Raw genomic sequence first — 19,673 nt, 5'->3', positions numbered from 1 at the left:
TCAGCCTTAAGCGGCAACCTCCAGTCTTAAAATATGAAGCCAACGCGGAAGTGTTAAAAACTGCAGTTCCTTGAGCGTCCACTGGCGACAGGAAACCACATACACACCTATTCAAAGAAGACGATCTTTACAGCAGAAATAAACATTTTTTACAGCTTTGCTCAAAAAACGAGTGTAGTCTGGATAGCTCATTTCTTGATCGGCACACACTGTACGAGGGTTATTTTTTCCTAACGCAGCAATTTCAAAGATATTGAGATTACAAGTCTTCCAGTGAGAGGCACAGCTGACTTGATTGACAGGCGGGAACACTGTAGCTGTTGGCTAGGAGACTCAAAGCCCGCTTCTTTACGTCACAATCGCTCGACAGAAGCAATATGGCAACCGCCGCCGACTGGCCTCAGAACAGCTCTTCAGAAACAGATTGGTGACGTCACGGATACTACGTCCATATTTTATACAGTCTTTAATTTAACATGGGGCTCTATGGGGACTGACTCACTGCAGGAGACACACTCTAGTGGACACTGGAGGAACTGCACCATTTATTTACGTCTCCAATGTTTCAGTTCAGAGAAACTGAAACATGGAGCCATTTCTTTACCAACACTGACCCTGTGTTGTCTCTGAAGCCTTCAGCTTTGAGGTTAATAAACTGGACTTCTGTCTGTGTGACTTCTGAAGAAGTACAGTCATGGCCAAAAGTTTTGAGAATGACACGAATATTACATTTTCACAAAGTCTGCTGCTTCAGGGTTTTTAGGTGTTTTTGTCAGATGTTTCTATGGTATAATGAAATACAATTAGAAGCATTTCATAAGTATCAAAAGCTTTTATTGAGAATTACACAGAATTCATGCAATAAGTCAATATTTGCAGTGTTGACCCTTCTTTTTCAAGACCTCTGCAATTCTCCCTGGCATGCTGTCAATCAACTTCTGGACCAAATCCTGACTGATGGCAGTCCATTCTTGCATAATCAATGCTTGGAGTTTGTCAGAATTTGTGGGTTTTTGATTGTCCACCCGCCTCTTGAGGATTGACCACAAGTTCTCAATGGGATTAAGATCTGGGGAGTTTCCTGGCCAAGGGCCCAAAATCTTAATGTTTTGTTCCCCGAGCCATTTTGTTATGACTTTTGCTTTATGGCAAGGTGCTCCATCATGCTGGAAAAGGCATTCTTCATCACCAAACTGCCCTTGGATGGTTGGGAGAAGTTGCTCTCGGAGGACGTTCTGGTACCATTCTTTATTCATGGCTGTGTTTTTAGGCAAGATTGTGAGAGAGCCCACTCCCTTGACCGAAAAGCAACCCCACACATGAATGGTCTCAGGATGCTTCACTGTTGGCAAGAGACAGGACTGATGGTAGCGCTCACCTCGTCTTCTCCGAACAAGCCTTCCTCCAGATGCCCCAAACAATGGGAAAGGGGATTCATCAGAGAAAATGACTTTACCCCAGTCCTCAGCAGTCCAGTCCCTGTACCTTCTGCAGAATATCAGTCTGTCCCTGATGTTTTCACTGGAGAGAAGTGGCTTCTTTGCTGCCCTCCTTGACACCAGGCCTTCCTCCAAAGGTCTTCGCCTCACTGTGTGTGCAGATGCACTCACACCTGCCTGCTGCCATTCCTGAGCAAGCTCTGCACTGGTGGTGGCCCGATCCCGCAGCTGTAACACCTTCAGGAGACGGTCCTGGCGCTTGCTGGACTTTCTTGGGCGCCCTGGAGCCTGTTTGGCAACAATTGAACCTCTCTCCTTGAAGTTCTTGATAATTGGATAGACGGTTGACTGAGGTGCAATCTTACTCGCTGCTATAAACTTCCCTGTTAGGCCCTTTTTGTGCAATGCAATGATGGCTGCACGTGTTTCCTTGCAGGTAACCATGGCTAACAGATGAGGAACAATGGTGTCATGCACCATCTTCCTTTTAAAGTGTTCAGTCACTCAATCATGACAGATTGATCGCCAGCCTTGTCCTCATCAACACCCACACCTGTGTTAATGTGTGTGACACCTGTGTGTCATTGAAATGATGTTAGCTGGTCCTTTTGTGGCAGGGCTGAAATGCAGTGGAAATGTGTTTTTGGTGATAAAGTTCATTTTCAAGGCAAAGAGGGACTTTGCAATTAATTGCAGTTGAGCTGATCACTCCTCATAACATTCTGGAGTATATGCAAATTGCCATTATAAAAACTGAAACAGCAGACTTTGTGAAAATGTAATATTTGTGTCATTCTCAAAACTTTTGGCCATGACTGTATTTTCCACTTTTAAAGGAGGTAGGCTACAGTTTCCCTTTGCTTCTAGTCACGATGCTAAGCTAGGCTAAATGTATCCTGGACCTGTCTCTGTTTTGGACGCACACATCCGACACAGATTTAATTTGGATGCAAACATTAACCTAAATGTCCAGGGGGCCTCATGTACAAAGACTTGCGTGGATTTCCAGCTGAAACATGGCGTACGCTCAAATCCAGAAAACATTGTATGCACAAAATAATCCAGATGTATGAATCTGTGCGCAAGGATCAACAGCTGTAGAAACCTGCGTACGCCCGCCATGAAGTTGGCAAGAGGCACCGCACATTTCCAGGGTACATGACACTCTTCATACATCTGAATTTTGCAGTGAAAAAGAGCGCACGCCAAGTTATTGTGCGTACGCATCCTTTGTACATGAGGCCCCTGGAGTCTTCAAAGCTCTGTTGTACTCTCTAAATACATCATGAAGTGTATTTATTAAAAACAAGTCCTTTAAGGATGGAATCAGAGGAAGAAGAGATACGGCTCACATTCCAGATGTTGGTGTTTCTACGTGTATTTTTGTATCAGACAGACTCACGGCCATCATCATCATCATCATGATGTCACAGCTGCTCTCTAATTTCATGACGCCTTTATATCCACACCCTGCTCTTAAGTTCTGATCGCCTGGATTTGATTTCCACGTGATGTTTCTTTCTGTGTCAGCTCTGTCTCATCGTTCACATCATGGATCTTGTTGTGTTTCCTCCCTCTGATCTTGTATGTAGCAGCGGGCTGGGCTGATGATTCAGTGACTGTTTGAGAGGAAGAGGTGATCTTCATCCCTCAGACTGCAGGGTGAATATGAGAGATTATACATGTTGTCTAAATAAAGGGACCTCTGTCTACGTACTTTCTTTAACCCTCTGAAATAAACCAAGAGCTTGGAAGTGCCTAATCATCATCAGTGATTTTAATGTGTGTTCAGTGTTCTTACAGGTTCAGCTCACACTCAGACACTAATCATTACAAACTGTGATTAACGACTATAAAGGATTTAAGAGAATACATGAATCCTGATGAAGGTGAATACAAATAACAAACATTCATACATGTGTTGATATATGTTAGGATGGAGAGATCCAGCTGTCCGTGAAAAAGACCCCAATCCAGAGCCGACGTCAAACATTCATCAGACCAATCAGATGAGAGCATCACCTCTCAGCTGACTCCAACCTTTATCATGAGAACAACTTTAAAACAGACAACATAAACCTCCAACAGTCACTCATTCAATCCCTTTGACTTTCAGTTCATCCCGGACTCGGCTCAGGTAATCTGGATCTGGATATCCGTACCTGCAAACACACAGACACAATCACAGTGAGTTTGTGTGAATAGAGAAACAGTCACAGTTAAAAAAAACTACACTGTTCATACAGTATGTCAGAGTGCATTCAGATTCTAGAGTTCCTCTTATAAATCACATGATGGTTACATTTAGGCTGCATGAATAAGCTCCTCCTATCTTTAATGTCAAAAGAAAGACTACAGAAGTGAGGACGCTGTGTAAGATGATAAAAATACAGAATGTGATGGTTTGTAAATAATTTTAATTCTTTAAAAAATAACATATCAAAGGTTGAAATTGAAAAATGTTCTATGAAAAATAAATGCTCATTTTAAATCTGATGCAGCAGCATGTTTCAAACGCTGGAACAGGGACAACAAAACATCTGCAGGAACATCTCCAACTACTGAGGTTTAAGATCAACAGGTTAGTCATATGTCTGGGTATCAAAATGACTGTAGTGGAAGTCACTGCATTAAAAACAGACATGACTCTGTAGTGGAAGTCACTGCATTAAAAACAGACATGACTCTGTAGTGGAAGTCACTGCATTCAAAACAGACATGACTCTGTAGTGGAAGTCACTGCATTAAAAACAGACATGGCTCTGTAGTGGAAGTCACTGCATTAAAAACAGACATGACTCTGTAGTGGAAGTCACTGCATTCAAAACAGACATGACTCTGTAGTGGAAGTCACTGCATTCAAAACAGACATGACTCTGTAGTGGAAGTCACTGCATTAAAAACAGACATGGCTCTGTAGTGGAAGTCACTGCATTAAAAACAGACATGACTCTGTAGTGGAGATCACTGCATTAAAAACAGACATGACTGTAGTGGAAGTCACTGCATTAGAAACAGACATGACTCTGTAGTGGAAGTCACTGCATTCAAAACAGACATGACTCTGTAGTGGAAGTCACTGCATTAAAAACAGACATGACTCTGTAGTGGAAGTCACTGCATTAAAAACAGACATGACTCTGTAGTGGAAGTCACTGCATTCAAAACAGACATGACTCTGTAGTGGAAGTCACTGCATTCAAAACAGACATGACTCTGTAGTGGAAGTCACTGCATTAAAAACAGACATGGCTCTGTAGTGGAAGTCACTGCATTAAAAACAGACATGACTCTGTAGTGGAGATCACTGCATTAAAAACAGACATGACTGTAGTGGAAGTCACTGCATTAGAAACAGACATGACTCTGTAGTGGAAGTCACTGCATTCAAAACAGACATGACTCTGTAGTGGAAGTCACTGCATTCAAAACAGACATGACTCTGTAGTGGAAGTCACTGCATTAAAAACAGACATGACTCTGTAGTGGAAGTCACTGCATTAAAAACAGACATGACTCTGTAGTGGAAGTCACTGCATTAAAAACAGACATGACTCTGTAGTGGAAGTCACTGCATTAAAAACAGACATGACTCTGTAGTGGAAGTCACTGCATTAAAAACAGACATGACTCTGTAGTGGAAGTCACTGCATTAAAAACAGACATGACTCTAGTGGAAGTCACTGCATTAAAAACAGACATGACTCTGTAGTGGAAGTCACTGCATTAAACACAGGCATGACTCTGTAGTGGAAGTCACTGCATTAAAAACAGACATGACTCTGTAGTGGAAGTCACTGCATTAAACACAGACATGACTCTGTAGTAGAAGTCACTGCATTAAAAACAGACATGACTCTGTAGTGGAAGTCACTGCATTAAAAACAGACATGACTGTAGTGGAAGTCACTGCATTAAAAACAGAAATGACTGTAGTGGAAGTCACTGCATTAAAAACAGACATGACTCTACAGTGGAAGTCACTGCATTAAAAACAGACATGACTCTGTAGTGGAAGTCACTGCATTAAAAACAGACATGTCTCTGTAGTGGAAGTCACTGCATTAAAAACAGACATGACTGTAGTGGAAGTCACTGCATTCAAAACAGATATGACTGTAGTGGAAGTCACTGCATTAAAAACAGACATGACTCTGTAGTGGAAGTCACTGCATTCAAAACAGACATGACTGTAGTGGAAGTCACTGCATTAAAAACAGACATGACTCTGTAGTGGAAGTCACTGCATTAAAAACAGACATGACTCTGGAGTGGAAGTCACTGCATTAAATACAGACATGACTCTGTAGTAGAAGTCACTGCATTAAAAACAGACGCGACTCTGTAGTGGAAGTCACTGCATTAAAAACAGACATGACTCTGTAGTGGAAGTCACTGCATTAAACACAGACGCGACTCTGTAGTGGAAGTCACTGCATTAAAAACAGACATGACTCTGTAGTGGAGATCACTGCATTAAAAAACAGACATGACTCTGTAGTGGAAGTCACTGCATTAAAAAACAGACATGACCTTGTAGTGGAAGTCACTGCATTAAAAACAGACATGACTCTGTGGTGGAAGTCACTGCATTAAAAACAGACATGACTCTGTAGTGGAAGTCACTGCATTAAAAACAGACATGACTCTGTAGTGGAAGTCACTGCATTAAAAACAGACATGTCTCTGTAGTGGAAGTCACTGCATTAAAAACAGACATGACTGCAGTGGAAGTCACTGCATTAAAAACAGGCATGACTGCAGTGGAAGTCACGGCATTAAAAACAGACATGACTCTGTAGTGGAAGTCACTGCATTAAAAACAGCCATGACTCTGTAGTGGAGATCACTGCATTAAAAACAGACATGTCTCTGTAGTGGAAGTCACTGCATTAAAAACAGACATGACTGTAGTGGAAGTCACTGCATTAAAAACAGACATGACTCTGTAGTGGAAGTCACTGCATTAAAAACAGACATGACTGTAGTGGAAGTCACGGCATTAAAAACAGACATGACTCTGTAGTGGAGATCACTGCATTAAAAACAGACATGTCTCTGTAGTGGAAGTCACTGCATGAAAAACAGACATGACTCTGTAGTGGAAGTCACTGCATTAAAAACAGACATGACTCTGTAGTGGAAGTCACTGCATTAAAAACAGACATGTCTCTGTAGTGGAAGTCACTGCATTAAAAACAGCCATGACTCTGTAGTGGAGATCACTGCATTAAAAACAGACATGTCTCTGTAGTGGAAGTCACTGCATTAAAAACAGACATGACTGTAGTGGAAGTCACTGCATTAAAAACAGACATGACTCTGTAGTGGAAGTCACTGCATTAAAAACAGACATGACTGTAGTGGAAGTCACGGCATTAAAAACAGACATGACTCTGTAGTGGAGATCACTGCATTAAAAACAGACATGTCTCTGTAGTGGAAGTCACTGCATGAAAAACAGACATGACTCTGTAGTGGAAGTCACTGCATTAAAAACAGACATGACTCTGTAGTGGAAGTCACTGCATTAAAAACAGACATGTCTCTGTAGTGGAAGTCACTGCATTAAAAACAGACATGACTCTGTAGTGGAGATCACTGCATTAAAAACAGACATGTCTCTGTAGTGGAAGTCACTGCATTAAAAACAGACATGACTCTGTAGTGGAGATCACTGCATTATAAACAGACATGACTCTGTAGTGGAGATCACTGCATTATAAACAGACATGACTCTGTAGTGGAGATCACTGCATTATAAACAGACGTGATCACTGCATCCACAATTTCAGGTTAAATCTGAACCATGCAGAGGAATCCATATATAAACCTGATCCAGATCATGCAGACTTCTCTGGACCTGATCCTGTTTAAAATAGACTGAGGGGAAGGGGAAAACTGTCCTTTTGGCCTGATGAATCAAAAGCTGACATTCTCTTTGGAAATCATGGACGCTGTGTGTCCTCTGCTCTGAAGAGGAGAGGTAAATCCTCTATGAGGCATGAATGGGACATGTTTCACTTTAAAGTCCAGAAACTGGTCTCCTGGGTTCACCATCGTTAACAGAGTGTTGTCTTATCAATGTTTTGTTCATTTTAACACTTTGTAATACTTTGTTCATTTTTATTTGAGTTTAATCAGCAACATGTGATTAAAAACACATCTGTTTGTTGTATCTTTAATCATTTATGACGGTTTAAATGCTTCTTTCTATAACTCTGGTTTATTGACCACAGAAACATTAAATGTCTTACTGTGTGGGTCCTCCGTCTCTGGAGGTCTTGTGGTGGATGTCGTTCCATGTGACCACGTTGTTCCTGCCGTTGGTGGTGGATCGACCCACGGTGAAGACGAGTCTCTGATCGAAGGCTCGCTTCAAGAGCTTCAAGATCTGTTCGCCCTCAGGGCTGCTTGGCAGGTACGCTGTACGGGACGCACCTTCATACCGCTGACCGGGGCTCGGATGCTCCTCCTACACACACGAGAGAGAGAGAGAGAGAGAGAGAGAGAGAGAGAGAGAGAGATTTAAAAAAAAATATATATCATAAATAATCTCTGAAAAACATCTAAAACAATATAAAAAAAATACAGACAACATCTGAGTGGACGTCTTTTTCTGATAACATTGTGATCATATCTGTTGCTCGGCCTGAAATCCTCAAATTACTGTCATAGCATTTCCTCTTCAAATCACTGTAAGAAGTTTACCATGATGGGTTGAATCTGGCGCCCCCTGTGGAGGAAATCAGTAGCCGCAGCCTGCTGGTAAAAGGGCTTCTATTTGGGACCTGCTTTTATCTGAAGTTTCAGCAGTCTGTGAAATGTCAGAATGGTTGAATATGGTTTATCTGATGTCTCAGAGCCTGAGGTGAATTCTGTAAGTATATTACCCGTCTTTCTTACTGATCTTCCAGTTGTGTAAGATGCTTAATTCTGATTGGTCAAAACCCCTGGCCCAGCTCATGTCTTTAGTCTGAAAATCCGGGCCGACCAAATATTTAATTGAACAGCCCTGCCATAGACCGTAAGGTGAGGTAAAACCGTTAGCTTCTGTCTCTGGTTAATACCTGAAACTACCAAGAATTCCTCTTCAAATGCCAGAGGAACTTTACCCCCGAACTACATGCATTTCGACCGGTGGACCCAGTGTCTAAATTTAGTTCAGGGGTAGATAATCTCCTCCCTAAAGAGCCCCTGCTAGGAGGGGTAGTACTTTTTAAAGGTCCAGGGGCTTTTGGGGGGCAGGGCCTGCAATGCTGGACGTGTCTGATTGGTAGATTAACCTCAGTGTTTTTATTCCTCCCTCCGTCCACAATAACATCACACACATCTGTGATTCACTTGATTTCTCTTTCTTTCATTAGTTTTTTTTGTATGCGTCTCTCCCATAGACTGTATAAAATATGGATGTAGTATCCGTGATGTCACTGCATTCAAAACAGACATGACTGTAGTGGAAGTCACTGCATTAAATACAGACATGACTCTGTAGTGGAAGTCACTGCATTAAAAACAGACATGAGTCTGTAGTGGAAGTCACTGCATTAAAAACAGACATGACTCTGTAGTAGAAGTCACTGCATTAAAAACAGACATGACTCTGTAGTGGAAGTCACTGCATTAAAAACAGACATGACTCTGTAGTAGAAGTCACTGCATTAAACACAGACATGACTGTAGTGGAAGTCACTGCATTAAACACAGACATGACTCTGTAGTGGAGATCACTGCATTATAAACAGACATGACTCTGTAGTGGAAGTCACTGCATTAAAAACAGACATGACTCTGTAGTGGAAGTCACTGCATTAAAAACAGACATGACTCTGTAGTGGAAGTCACTACATTAAAAACAGACATGACTCTGTAGTGGAAGTCACTGCATTAAAAACAGACATGACTCTGTAGTGGAAGTCACTGCATTAAAAACAGACATGACTCTGTAGTAGAAGTCACTGCATTAAACACAGACATGACTGTAGTGGAAGTCACTGCATTAAACACAGACATGACTCTGTAGTGGAGATCACTGCATTATAAACAGACATGACTCTGTAGTGGAAGTCACTGCATTAAAAACAGACATGACTCTGTAGTGGAAGTCACTGCATTAAAAACAGACATGACTCTGTAGTGGAAGTCACTACATTAAAAACAGACATGACTCTGTAGTGGAAGTCACTGCTTTAAAAACAGACATGACTCTGTAGTGGAAGTCACTGCTTTAAAAACAGACATGACTCTGTAGTGGAAGTCACTGCTTTAAAAACAGACATGACTCTGTAGTGGAAGTCACTGCATTAAAAACAGACATGACTCTGTAGTAGAAGTCACTGCATTAAACACAGACATGACTGTAGTGGAAGTCACTGCATTAAAAACAGACATGACTCTAGTGGAAATCACTGCATTCAAAACAGACATGACTCTGTAGTGTAAATCACTGCATTAAAAACAGACATGACTCTGTAGTTGAAGTCACTGCATTCAAAACAGACATGACTCTGTAGTGGAAATCACTGCATTAAAAACAGACATGACTCTGTAGTGGAGATCACTGCATTATAAACAGCCATGACTCTGTAGTGGAAGTCACTGCATTCAAAACAGACATGACTCTGTAGTGGAAGTCACTGCATTAAACACAGACATGACTCTGTAGTGGAAATCACTGCATTATAAACAGCCATGACTCTGTAGTGGAAGTCACTGCATTAAAAACAGACATGACTCTGTAGTGGAAGTCACTGCATTAAAACAGACATGACTCTGTAGTAGAAGTCACTGCATTAAAAACAGACATGACTCTGTAGTGGAAGTCACTGCATTAAAAACAGACATGACTCTGTAGTGGAAGTCACTGCATTAAAAACAGACATGACTCTGTAGTGGAAGTCACTGCATTAAAAACAGACATGACTCTGTAGTGGAAGTCACTGCATTAAAAACAGACATGACTCTGTAGTGGAAGTCATGTCTGTCAAGCCCCAATCTGTTTCTGAGCGCTGTTTTGAAGCCAATCGGCGGTGGCAGCCATATTAAAAATGCTGAACTCAACCAGGCAGAGCGTGATGTAAAGAGGCGGAGTTTGAGCCTGTTAGACAACAGCTGTGTGTTCCTGACTGGGAGTCAAGTCAGTCATGTCCTTATTTGGACAAAAGCTCTTAATCTTAATATCTTCTGAACCGTCATGTTAGAAAAAAAATCACCCCCGTACAGTGTGTGCCGATCATAGACTGTAAATAAAAACTGACAGCGTTGCTCCGCCTCTTCCCGTTGTACGATTCTGAAGCCAAAAAATCCCTCTCCTGGGGGCAGCCATTGTGCAGCCAGAGCCTGTGAAGCCACTGTAACAAGCTCCACCCTACAGCGTAGCGTCACAAGACGCTGTGTGTCCTTTGAAGTTTCACTCCACGGCGGCTGTGAATCAAAGGAAACAGGAAGTAAAACCCTGTTTTTTAAACTCTAATAACTAACGAAAAAGAAACTTTTCATAAAAAAAGAGGCCTTGAACACAAAACAGTCAAATACTAACCACATATCACCACAGCATACGGATGGGAGAAACAGAGACAGATTCTTTTTTTACCTATACTGCAGCCAGCCACCAGGGGGCAGACACACTGCTGAAAGCTTCACCACCAGCCGAGGGAACTTCTCCCATGGTGCCGATAGACAGATTAGCTATGTAGACCCAAGCTGTTTTTTGAACCAGACTGTAAACATGTTTATTTCTGCTGTAAAGATGGTCTTCTTTGAAGGAGTGTGTATGTGGTTTTAGGTGTTTCTGCAGCCAGCCTCAAGCGGATTCTCGATGAATTGCAGTTTATAACACTTCGGCATGGGCTTCATCGTTTGAGACCGGAGGTTGCCGCTTGGTCTCTCCCGGTGTTATGGTTTTAAAAGTGACCCTATAAACAGGAGACCTTCAGCTGAACGTGTCAGTGTTTGTGGAGTTTACACAGCTGTTGAATCACAGAGGGAGTTCCTGGGAATGCAAACTAGTTTAGTTTTTATTCAGATTTCAAAATATCCTCATCAGATATTTAATGATCGTCTAAAGACGTTTATGAGGGATGCATCCGGCTGAGAGTCTCCAGTTAACAGGGTCGCTGTTTAAACCAAAACACCGGTCGATCTCTGCCACGGCTTTTTGAGTTCAAAAGGATTTTAAAGGCGTGTTGAAACGTCTTTGCTACTCGCGCTTATCTCCTCTCACGTGTTGATTCAGTGAATCCATCTGTGATGAAATATAGCACCATCTAAAACAGACCAGCTGAGTCTCTTCATGCTAACAGGCTAACTGTTGTGTTGCTCATAATGATACCTGCCTGTCCGTCTGCTTCTATGGTGTCATGTGTGATGAATGGCATTCCTCTTTGTTTTACTGCCCTCTACTGGTCTGGTGGTGTAGTGCATTTACTTTTTTTTCCTCCATACTGGCCTGATTTGGACAATCTACCCAGGACTTCAACCCGTGGTGGAAACGCAAACAACAATGGGGGCACAGGAACCTTTTAGTTCAGGGGAAAGTAGTTCTGGGGGCTAAAAGACCCCAGAACTCTTGGTCCAAATGCACCTATAGTTATCATCCAGTGGCATGTGGATAAAGCAGGTTTTTAATTATAATGAAGGTGGGACAGAGCTTTGTTCTTACCTTTTGGATGCCACTTGGGATGTAGTATTGGATGGTTATTGTTCCATATTTCTTGTACCCGGGCAGAGATAAGGAGTCTTTAGTGTATTTCATGGTTCCTCCTTCAGGTTGAGTTCCTGTCAGGACTCCGTACAGAGCTCCACATGTAGGACACACAGGTTTATAGCTAAAAGCTTGTTTCAGGCAGGCTTTGCAGAACGAGTGTTTGCACTTTAGAGTCTCTCTTTGTGAAGCTTTGATCGGCTCCATACAGATGGGACACGGTTCTTCGTCTTCAGGTGCTCTGCTGACTTCAGGTGAAGGACCCAAGGCTCTGCTGCTCCGGCTCTCTGCTGGACGTCTGTTCTCTGGACTCCTGCTGGAGCCGGCTCTGTTCGGTGAGAGGAACTCTTTCAGTTCAGCGATGTGCACAAAGTGTCCGGTCACCGACACCTCATGTTTGCTGAGGCCCGGTTGAAACAGGAGCTGTGGGAACCTCGTCTGCAGGTCTTTGTAATGTTGACGACTCACTGAGGTGGTCTGCAGGTCTGAGGCCGTCCTCTGGTAGAAAGTGATGAATCTCTGCCTGATGAAGTCAGCGCGAACAGAAGGGTCGGAGACATGCCGGGGTCTGAAGGTGACCTTCACTGAGCTGCTGGATCCTCCAGGCTGGGTCTCCATGTTGAATCTGGTCCCGATGATTTTACTCAGCTGCGGGGCACACCTCTGCTCCATGTAGTCCAGGACGGAGCGGGACACATCCACAGATCGGAGGTCAGCTGTTTCCTGTTTCTCCTGCTGATTGGTGGCTCTGCGTGTCTCAGGGCTTGACTGACCCCTCACTGCTGACAGTCTGACCGAGAGCTTCTCTATCTCTCTAAAGGTTCCTGTCACTTTGTAGCAGGAGCCTTTCTTTTCTAGTCTGTAGGGCTGAAGGGCCTTCTTTAGTCCGGTCTGATCTTGGAAACCAGCCACATCGATGAGGACACAGACGTCTGTGATGAACTGCAACAAGAGAAGAAGCCAGATATCAGCAGCACACTTCCAGCTTCATGTTTCTGTGCTTGTTACTGAGGGTCTCTTTTCTGGATGCAGCACTGAGCCCCGAAACTTCAGTCTCACTAAAAACCTATGGTGACACCTAGCAGCTCTCACCTGTCACTCAAAGAGGCCACGCCCCTAATCCTACCTCCCTTTAATCCTTGATCTGCTGTAAACAGGTGAGTTGTTTATAAATTCAGCCTGTACAGTTGTCATGAAGAGAGAAATGAGCAATAGAGAGTTTTTACCACAGTGTCAACAGACAGAGGGACATGTGACCGACTCCTTTACTCAGATTAAACTGACATGTATATGGTCGTCCCTGGTGTCTCTTTATCTGTCTACAATTAATGACTGTAGTTATTTGGCTTTGATCAATCAAAGCATTCCATTCCATTCTCTTTTGATCTGTTCCATTCCATTCTACTTTGATCTGTTCCATTCTATTCTATTCTACTTTGATCTGTTCCATTCTATTCTATTCTACTTTGATCTGTTCCATTCCATTCCATTCTATTTTACTTTGATCTGTTCCATTCCATTCTATTCTACTTTGATCTGTTCCATTCCATTCTATTCTACTTTGATCTGTTCCGTTCCATTCTATTCTACTTTGATCTGTTCCGCTCCATTCTCCTTTGATCTGTTCCATTCCATTCTATTCTACTTTGATCTGTTCCATTCCATTCTATTCTACTTTGATCTGTTCCGTTCTATTCTATTCTACTTTGATCTGTTCCATTCCATTCCATTCTATTCTACTTTGACCTGTTCCATTCCATTCTATTCTACTTTGATCTGTTCCGCTCCATTCTCCTTTGATCTGTTCCATTCCATTCTATTCTACTTTGATCTGTTCCATTCCATTCTATTCTACTTTGATCTGTTCCGTTCTATTCTACTTTGATCTGTTGCGCTCCATTCTCCTTTGATCTGTTCAATTCCGTTCTATTCTGCTTTGATCTGTTCCATTCTATTCTACTTTGATCTGTTCCGTTCTATTCTGCTTTGATCTGTTCCATTCTATTCTGCTTTGATCTGTTCCATTCCATTCTGCTTTGATCTGTTCCATTCTATTCTGCTTTGATCTGTTCCATTCTATTCTCCTTTGATATGTTCCATTCTGTTCTTCTTGCTTTGATCTGTTCCATTCCATTCTATTCTACTCTGATCTGTTCCATTCCATTCTATTCTACTTTGATCTGTTCCATTCCATTCCATTCTATTCTACTTTGATCTGTTCCATTCCATTCTATTCTACTTCGATCTGATCTGTTCCATTCTATTCTACTTTGATCTGTTCCGTTCTATTCTGCTTTGATCTGTTCCATTCTATTCTGCTTCGATCTGTTCCATTCTATTCTGCTTTGATCTGTCTTATTCTGTTCTGCTTTGATCTGTTCCATTCTATTCTGCTTTGATCTGTTCCGTTCTGTTCTCCTCTCTGCAGATTGATTTGATATGAAGTGTGTGATCAGGTTGTCCCTGGTGTTTGTTTCTATTGTTATGGGGTTTCAGCCAATCAGAATCAAGTATTGAACACAGCTGGGTAATAACCTGCTGTAATCAGGTGAGCTGTTTATAAATTCAGCCGTACAGTTGTCATGAAGAGAGAAATGATCTATAGAGACCCAAACTGTTTCTGTACCAGGCTGTAAACATGTTTATTTCTGCTGTAACATTTTAACATGGGGCTCTATGGGGACTGACTCACTGCAGGAGACACACTCTAGTGGACACTGGAGGAACTGCAGGTTTATTTTTTAGATCTGTGCTAGCCTCACTGATAATAGATTGTTATGAACAGCTGACAGCTGAATTTAAAGGCACTGCTTTTTACCTTAGTCCTCCCATTGACCTCCTGACTAAAACTAACTGTTAATAACAACATCTTCATCTTTGGATTATGGTCCATGTTCTAAAAAGTCTACATCAGACCTACGATCAGTCCTCCCATCTCAGGGTGAGTTCCCGCTCTAGTGTAAACTCAAAGTCCACCTTTAAAGTCAGGGAGGAATCAGGACTCAGAGACGACTTAGACTGTCCAACAGATACACAAACACTAACTCGTGGAACTTAATATGGGTCAGGTTTGACCCCAGGTGGATCTGAGGTGAGCTCCGTCGGTCCTCAGCACGGAGAGGTCAAACCGAGCACTGAGCACCAGGTCAGGGGGGACCAGGGGGAACCAGAGAGTCCAGAGGGGGATTAGGATTGTTGGTCTGCTGTGTTAAAGGTTAGAGGCCCACATCGGTAGGATATTTTGATACTAATCAAGTAAAGTCAGGGTGAAAACCCTCGGTTAGATCAGGGACTCGGTCGGCAGTTTCCTAACTCTGTTAAAAACACGACGGGGAACAGGAGCGACCCGGACTCTTCTCTCTGCTCCCTCTCTCTCTCTTTCTTCTCTTGGAGCTCTTTAGGAGTGGATGTTTCAGTCTTACCTCCATGTTTCAGTTGTTACTTCTCCACAGCAGCAGCTCGTTGTTTCTCTGTACACACACTCACACACACACTCCGAGTTTAGTTTCACTTTCGTGCTCAGTCTTCTTTCATCTCGTGTCCTGCAGCGCCCTCTGCTGGACACTGCGGGTATTCCCCCCCACAATGACGTCAGTCTCCACAGAACATTTCCACAGCCTTCCCAGTGTGGTGTTCATATTTCTGTTACTCAGCCTGTGTTAATGGGTCAGGAGTACGGTGGCCCTGAAGGACAAAACACATTTACAAGAGATGAGACACTTTTACAAAGTTGGAGACAAATTCAAGTTTTGGGAATTTTTTTTTTACATTTTATAAAACAAAATTACATCAGCAAAATACTTACAAATTAACATTTAAGAAAACAAATTTACAAAAGATGAAACATTTTTACCAGTCCTGAAACACTTAAACATTTCATTTTTACAGAAAAGGAATTTCAGTCAGACAACTCACGTTTACTTAAGATAAAGTTTATTGCAGCATACAGTATGGCGTATGGGCTTCGAACCTCATTACTCCTCATAGATTATTTAAATGCAGACATTTAGGAGTAATGAGATAGGACTAACCCCCCTCGGAGCTTGCAGGTGGATGCCGGGGAGGAGGTGGGTATGAAGTTTGCACACACAGCACTGAGCAGGACAGCAGGAGCACTGTCAAAGCAGAGGCGGAGACGGGGAGACTTGCAGCTTAAATCGACCGCCAATGAGAGGATGTTGAGATCAGCTGATGGGGAGGATGATGACGTGTCAGTATTAATGAGTGCAGCTCGAGATGTCTGCCTGACCTAGCTTGCAGGCGGGCTCCATGTACCAAGTACCGGAAGTGATCCGGACGTGATCCGGACGTGATGGAGTGAGGGGTCATTTAGTTTGTTTTGATGGAGAGAAACCAAACAGAGATGGACATGGTTTACATATTAGGACATCCTCGGGTCTCAGAGAAAGGTGTCAGACCTCAGATGAAAAAGCATCATGTCTCCGGAAAAGCTCCGTCATATCTCCACAAAACCTTCATCATGTGTCAGAATTCAGATGAAACCGCCTCAGACCACATAGCCTCAGTCTGAACAGTCAGACCAAAAGGAGTCAGACTTAACGGTAAAAGTGTTCTGTCGTTTGTAAAATTGTCTCCAACTTTGTAAAAGTGTTGCATCTTTTGTAAATTTGTTTTGTCCTTCAGGGCCACCATACAGGTGGAGCCACTGCATTATTACCCTTTTAAACCAATACAGCCAAAACAGTTCATGTGAAAATACTTCACAGAGATTTACTTCAACCCTTTATACAAACTTATAGAAACGTATAAAACAGACCCTTAAAATAAAATAAAATCACACAATAAAAGCTTTCCTGTAAAGATCTGTCTTGAGTAATTACATAAAACACAGGACTGACTCTGCAGGTCTGATCTCCTCTGGCAGGGTGTTCGAGAATGAAGGAGCTCTGACTGAAACAGTCCTGTCTCCTTTAGTCTTCAGACGGGTTCTTGGAACAGCTAACAGAGCACTGACAGAGGATCTCAGACTGGGTCCTGGATCATACAGGGATAAAGCTCAGAGTCATAGAGAGGGGTAAGTCCATGCTTTAAAGTCAATAAAATAATCTTTCTTTATAGAATTAGTCATTTTATTGAGGTTTTTTTTAGCAAGAATAATGAACAACAAAGACAAAATAAAAAAAATGGACTATGACAACATCAGATGAAAAAAGTAAATATGTAAATAAATACAACAACAAAAATAATACAAATAAATACAAAATAAAATAAAAAAGAGGTTGGCATGAAGCGGTGGGCATTTACATTCACGTTTTTGTTTACATTTATGTTTGCATTTACATATTCAGGGCAATTACCATACATTCTTCACAGAGTAACATTGCTTCCCCCAGACTTAAAGTCACTCAAGCTGTCCCATTGTTCTTTAATCATATCGTTTCTGGTGTTTATTTCCTCCAACTCGTCTCACATGCAGCAATTCCTGTCATCTGCTCCCTCCACATTTTCACTGTAGGAGTTTGATTCTCCTTCCGGAATCTTAGAATTCGTCTCTAACAGGTTATGAAGCCAGTTGTTAAAGCTGCTGTGAGGAACTTTTGATTTAAATGAATTTTGGCTCCCCATTGTGGACAAAGTGATACCTCTTATCTCTTGTTCTGTACATGCAAAAGTAGTGTTTTCATCAAAAACCTCACCCTACTGTGTTTTAACAGCCAGATGTATCACTCTATGTGATTATTTGCCATGAAAACAGCCGAAAAAGGCTGTTTCTCAAGCCAAATGGCAATCATGTGGTCTGACACCTACCCCCCTCTGAGTGGTTTAAGGCATTAAAAATGACAACAGAGAAGGTATCAGTGTTGTTGTTTATGGTTTTGTTTGCTTTTGAGTAGTGATGGTGAGATGAAGCCTCATGAGGCATTCTTGAAGCTTCATGTGCACACGAAACCACCTACTGGCCAGGTGTATAATCACAGGCAGCTGGATCTAATCCAGATAATGTGTGATGCATTGAATTTTTGTGTCTGTTATGGGAATGACTATGAATTACAAAAAATCTATGACCAAATAATTTCTGTACATAAATGATCATATATGTGTATGATAAAATAGTTTTGAATGTATTCTGTGTGTGTAAATTTTTCCCAAAATGTTAGTATCATATGATATGGCAGGTTGTGTAATTGTATTTTTCTGTCACTTTAGGAAAACGGCATTGGCATAAGCAGGCAGAGGACAGTGAAAGTGATTGTGGAACTATATGCTTGTGTTATCAAATCAAAATGTTAAGACACAGGGGAAATCCTCCTCTTTTTTTTCTTTTTTAAAGGGGACATATCACGCTTTTTTCATCAATATATATTGGTCTAAGAGGTCCCCAAAACATGTCTTTCAAGTTTATGCTCAAAAAAACACTTTGAAATCAGATTTTGGTCTGCCTGAAAATCCCTCTTCTTCATTCCTCATCAAAACACTCTGTTTTCCCTCTGACCACGCCCCCTCCGGAAGTGGATGTGCCTCGGCTCTCCAGCACGTTGATCTAATGTTTACATGTTGACTGAATATACACGGCTGCTCAGAGATCACGTTACTTCAACCCTCTGAATCTGATCCAGAATCTGATCCTGACGGAGAGGCGCCTGCAGCAGGACCTTTCTGAACGATTGGTCACAGATTTAGTGTTTCTTGTTGTTTTATTTGTCAGTATGTTGACGTGTGTCTTGGTACACAGCTACGAACATGTAGCTATGTGGCTATGCTAACTAGCGCTAGCACTTATCCATGATAAATAAAAATCATCCACTAGATCTTCAAATCTGCAGACGTGGGGAGTAAAACCGACCTCTGCCAGAAAGACAGCAGGACCTTTCTGAAGGATTGGTCACAGATTTAGTGTTTCTTGTTGTTTTATTTGTCAGTATGTCGACGTGTGTCTTGGTACACAGCTACAGCTACAGCTACGGCTACGGCTACAGCTACAGCTACAGCTACAGCTACGAACATATAGCTATGTGGCTATGCTAATTAGCGCTAGCACTTATCCATGACAAATAAAAATCATCCACTAGATCTTCAAATCTGCAGACGTGGGGAGTAAAACCGACCTTTGTGTTTATTAAGCGAGCCTACAACTAGCATGCCTCCCTCCTAAGCTCCTTGTTAGCACACATGTGTGCAGGGAATGAAAAACAGAGGAGGGATTCAGTATTATTTTATACAGTCTATGGGCTGAACAAGCTCTGAGCTCTGACTCCGTGACAGACCGGATATTGTTGTTACGTAACAAAAACACTGAAGTCTGAAACGGCTGGTTTCACACACATTTACAGAAAGGTGGAGAAATCAGAACAGGGGCAGAATGGATTCTTTTCATTCTCGGGGGGTTTGTAGACATGCCAGGGAAACATATTTCAGGTAAAGAACCATTAAAAAGTCAATTTTGCATGATATGTCACCTTTAAGTTATATTTTTGGGCTTTGACACCTTTTAGTTATAGAGGAGAGGACAGTGTAGAAACTGGGAGAGAGTGAGGAAAAAAATGCAATTAAAAAGCCACAAGTTGGACTCA

General features: G+C 42.1%; 1 protein-coding gene across 1 annotated transcript; it reads right to left on the bottom strand.

Moving 5' to 3' along the window:
* Window positions 1-3,187: 3,187 nt before the first annotated feature.
* Window positions 3,188-15,693, bottom strand: si:dkey-3h3.3 (uncharacterized protein LOC100144568 homolog). The gene is made up of 4 exons (XM_034691466.1): window positions 15,564-15,693; window positions 12,100-13,083; window positions 7,697-7,914; window positions 3,188-3,601 (listed from the first exon to the last, which is right to left on the bottom strand). Exons 1-4 carry the CDS (start codon window positions 15,567-15,569, stop codon window positions 3,532-3,534), a joined length of 1,278 nt encoding a protein of 425 aa, XP_034547357.1. The 5' UTR covers window positions 15,570-15,693; the 3' UTR covers window positions 3,188-3,531.
* Between the last annotated feature and the right edge of the window lie 3,980 nt (window positions 15,694-19,673).

Source organism: Notolabrus celidotus, chromosome 9 (genome assembly GCF_009762535.1).
Source record: "Notolabrus celidotus isolate fNotCel1 chromosome 9, fNotCel1.pri, whole genome shotgun sequence".
Lineage (NCBI taxonomy): Eukaryota > Metazoa > Chordata > Actinopteri > Labriformes > Labridae > Notolabrus > Notolabrus celidotus.
This window is presented reverse-complemented; position numbering and strand designations above follow the sequence as displayed.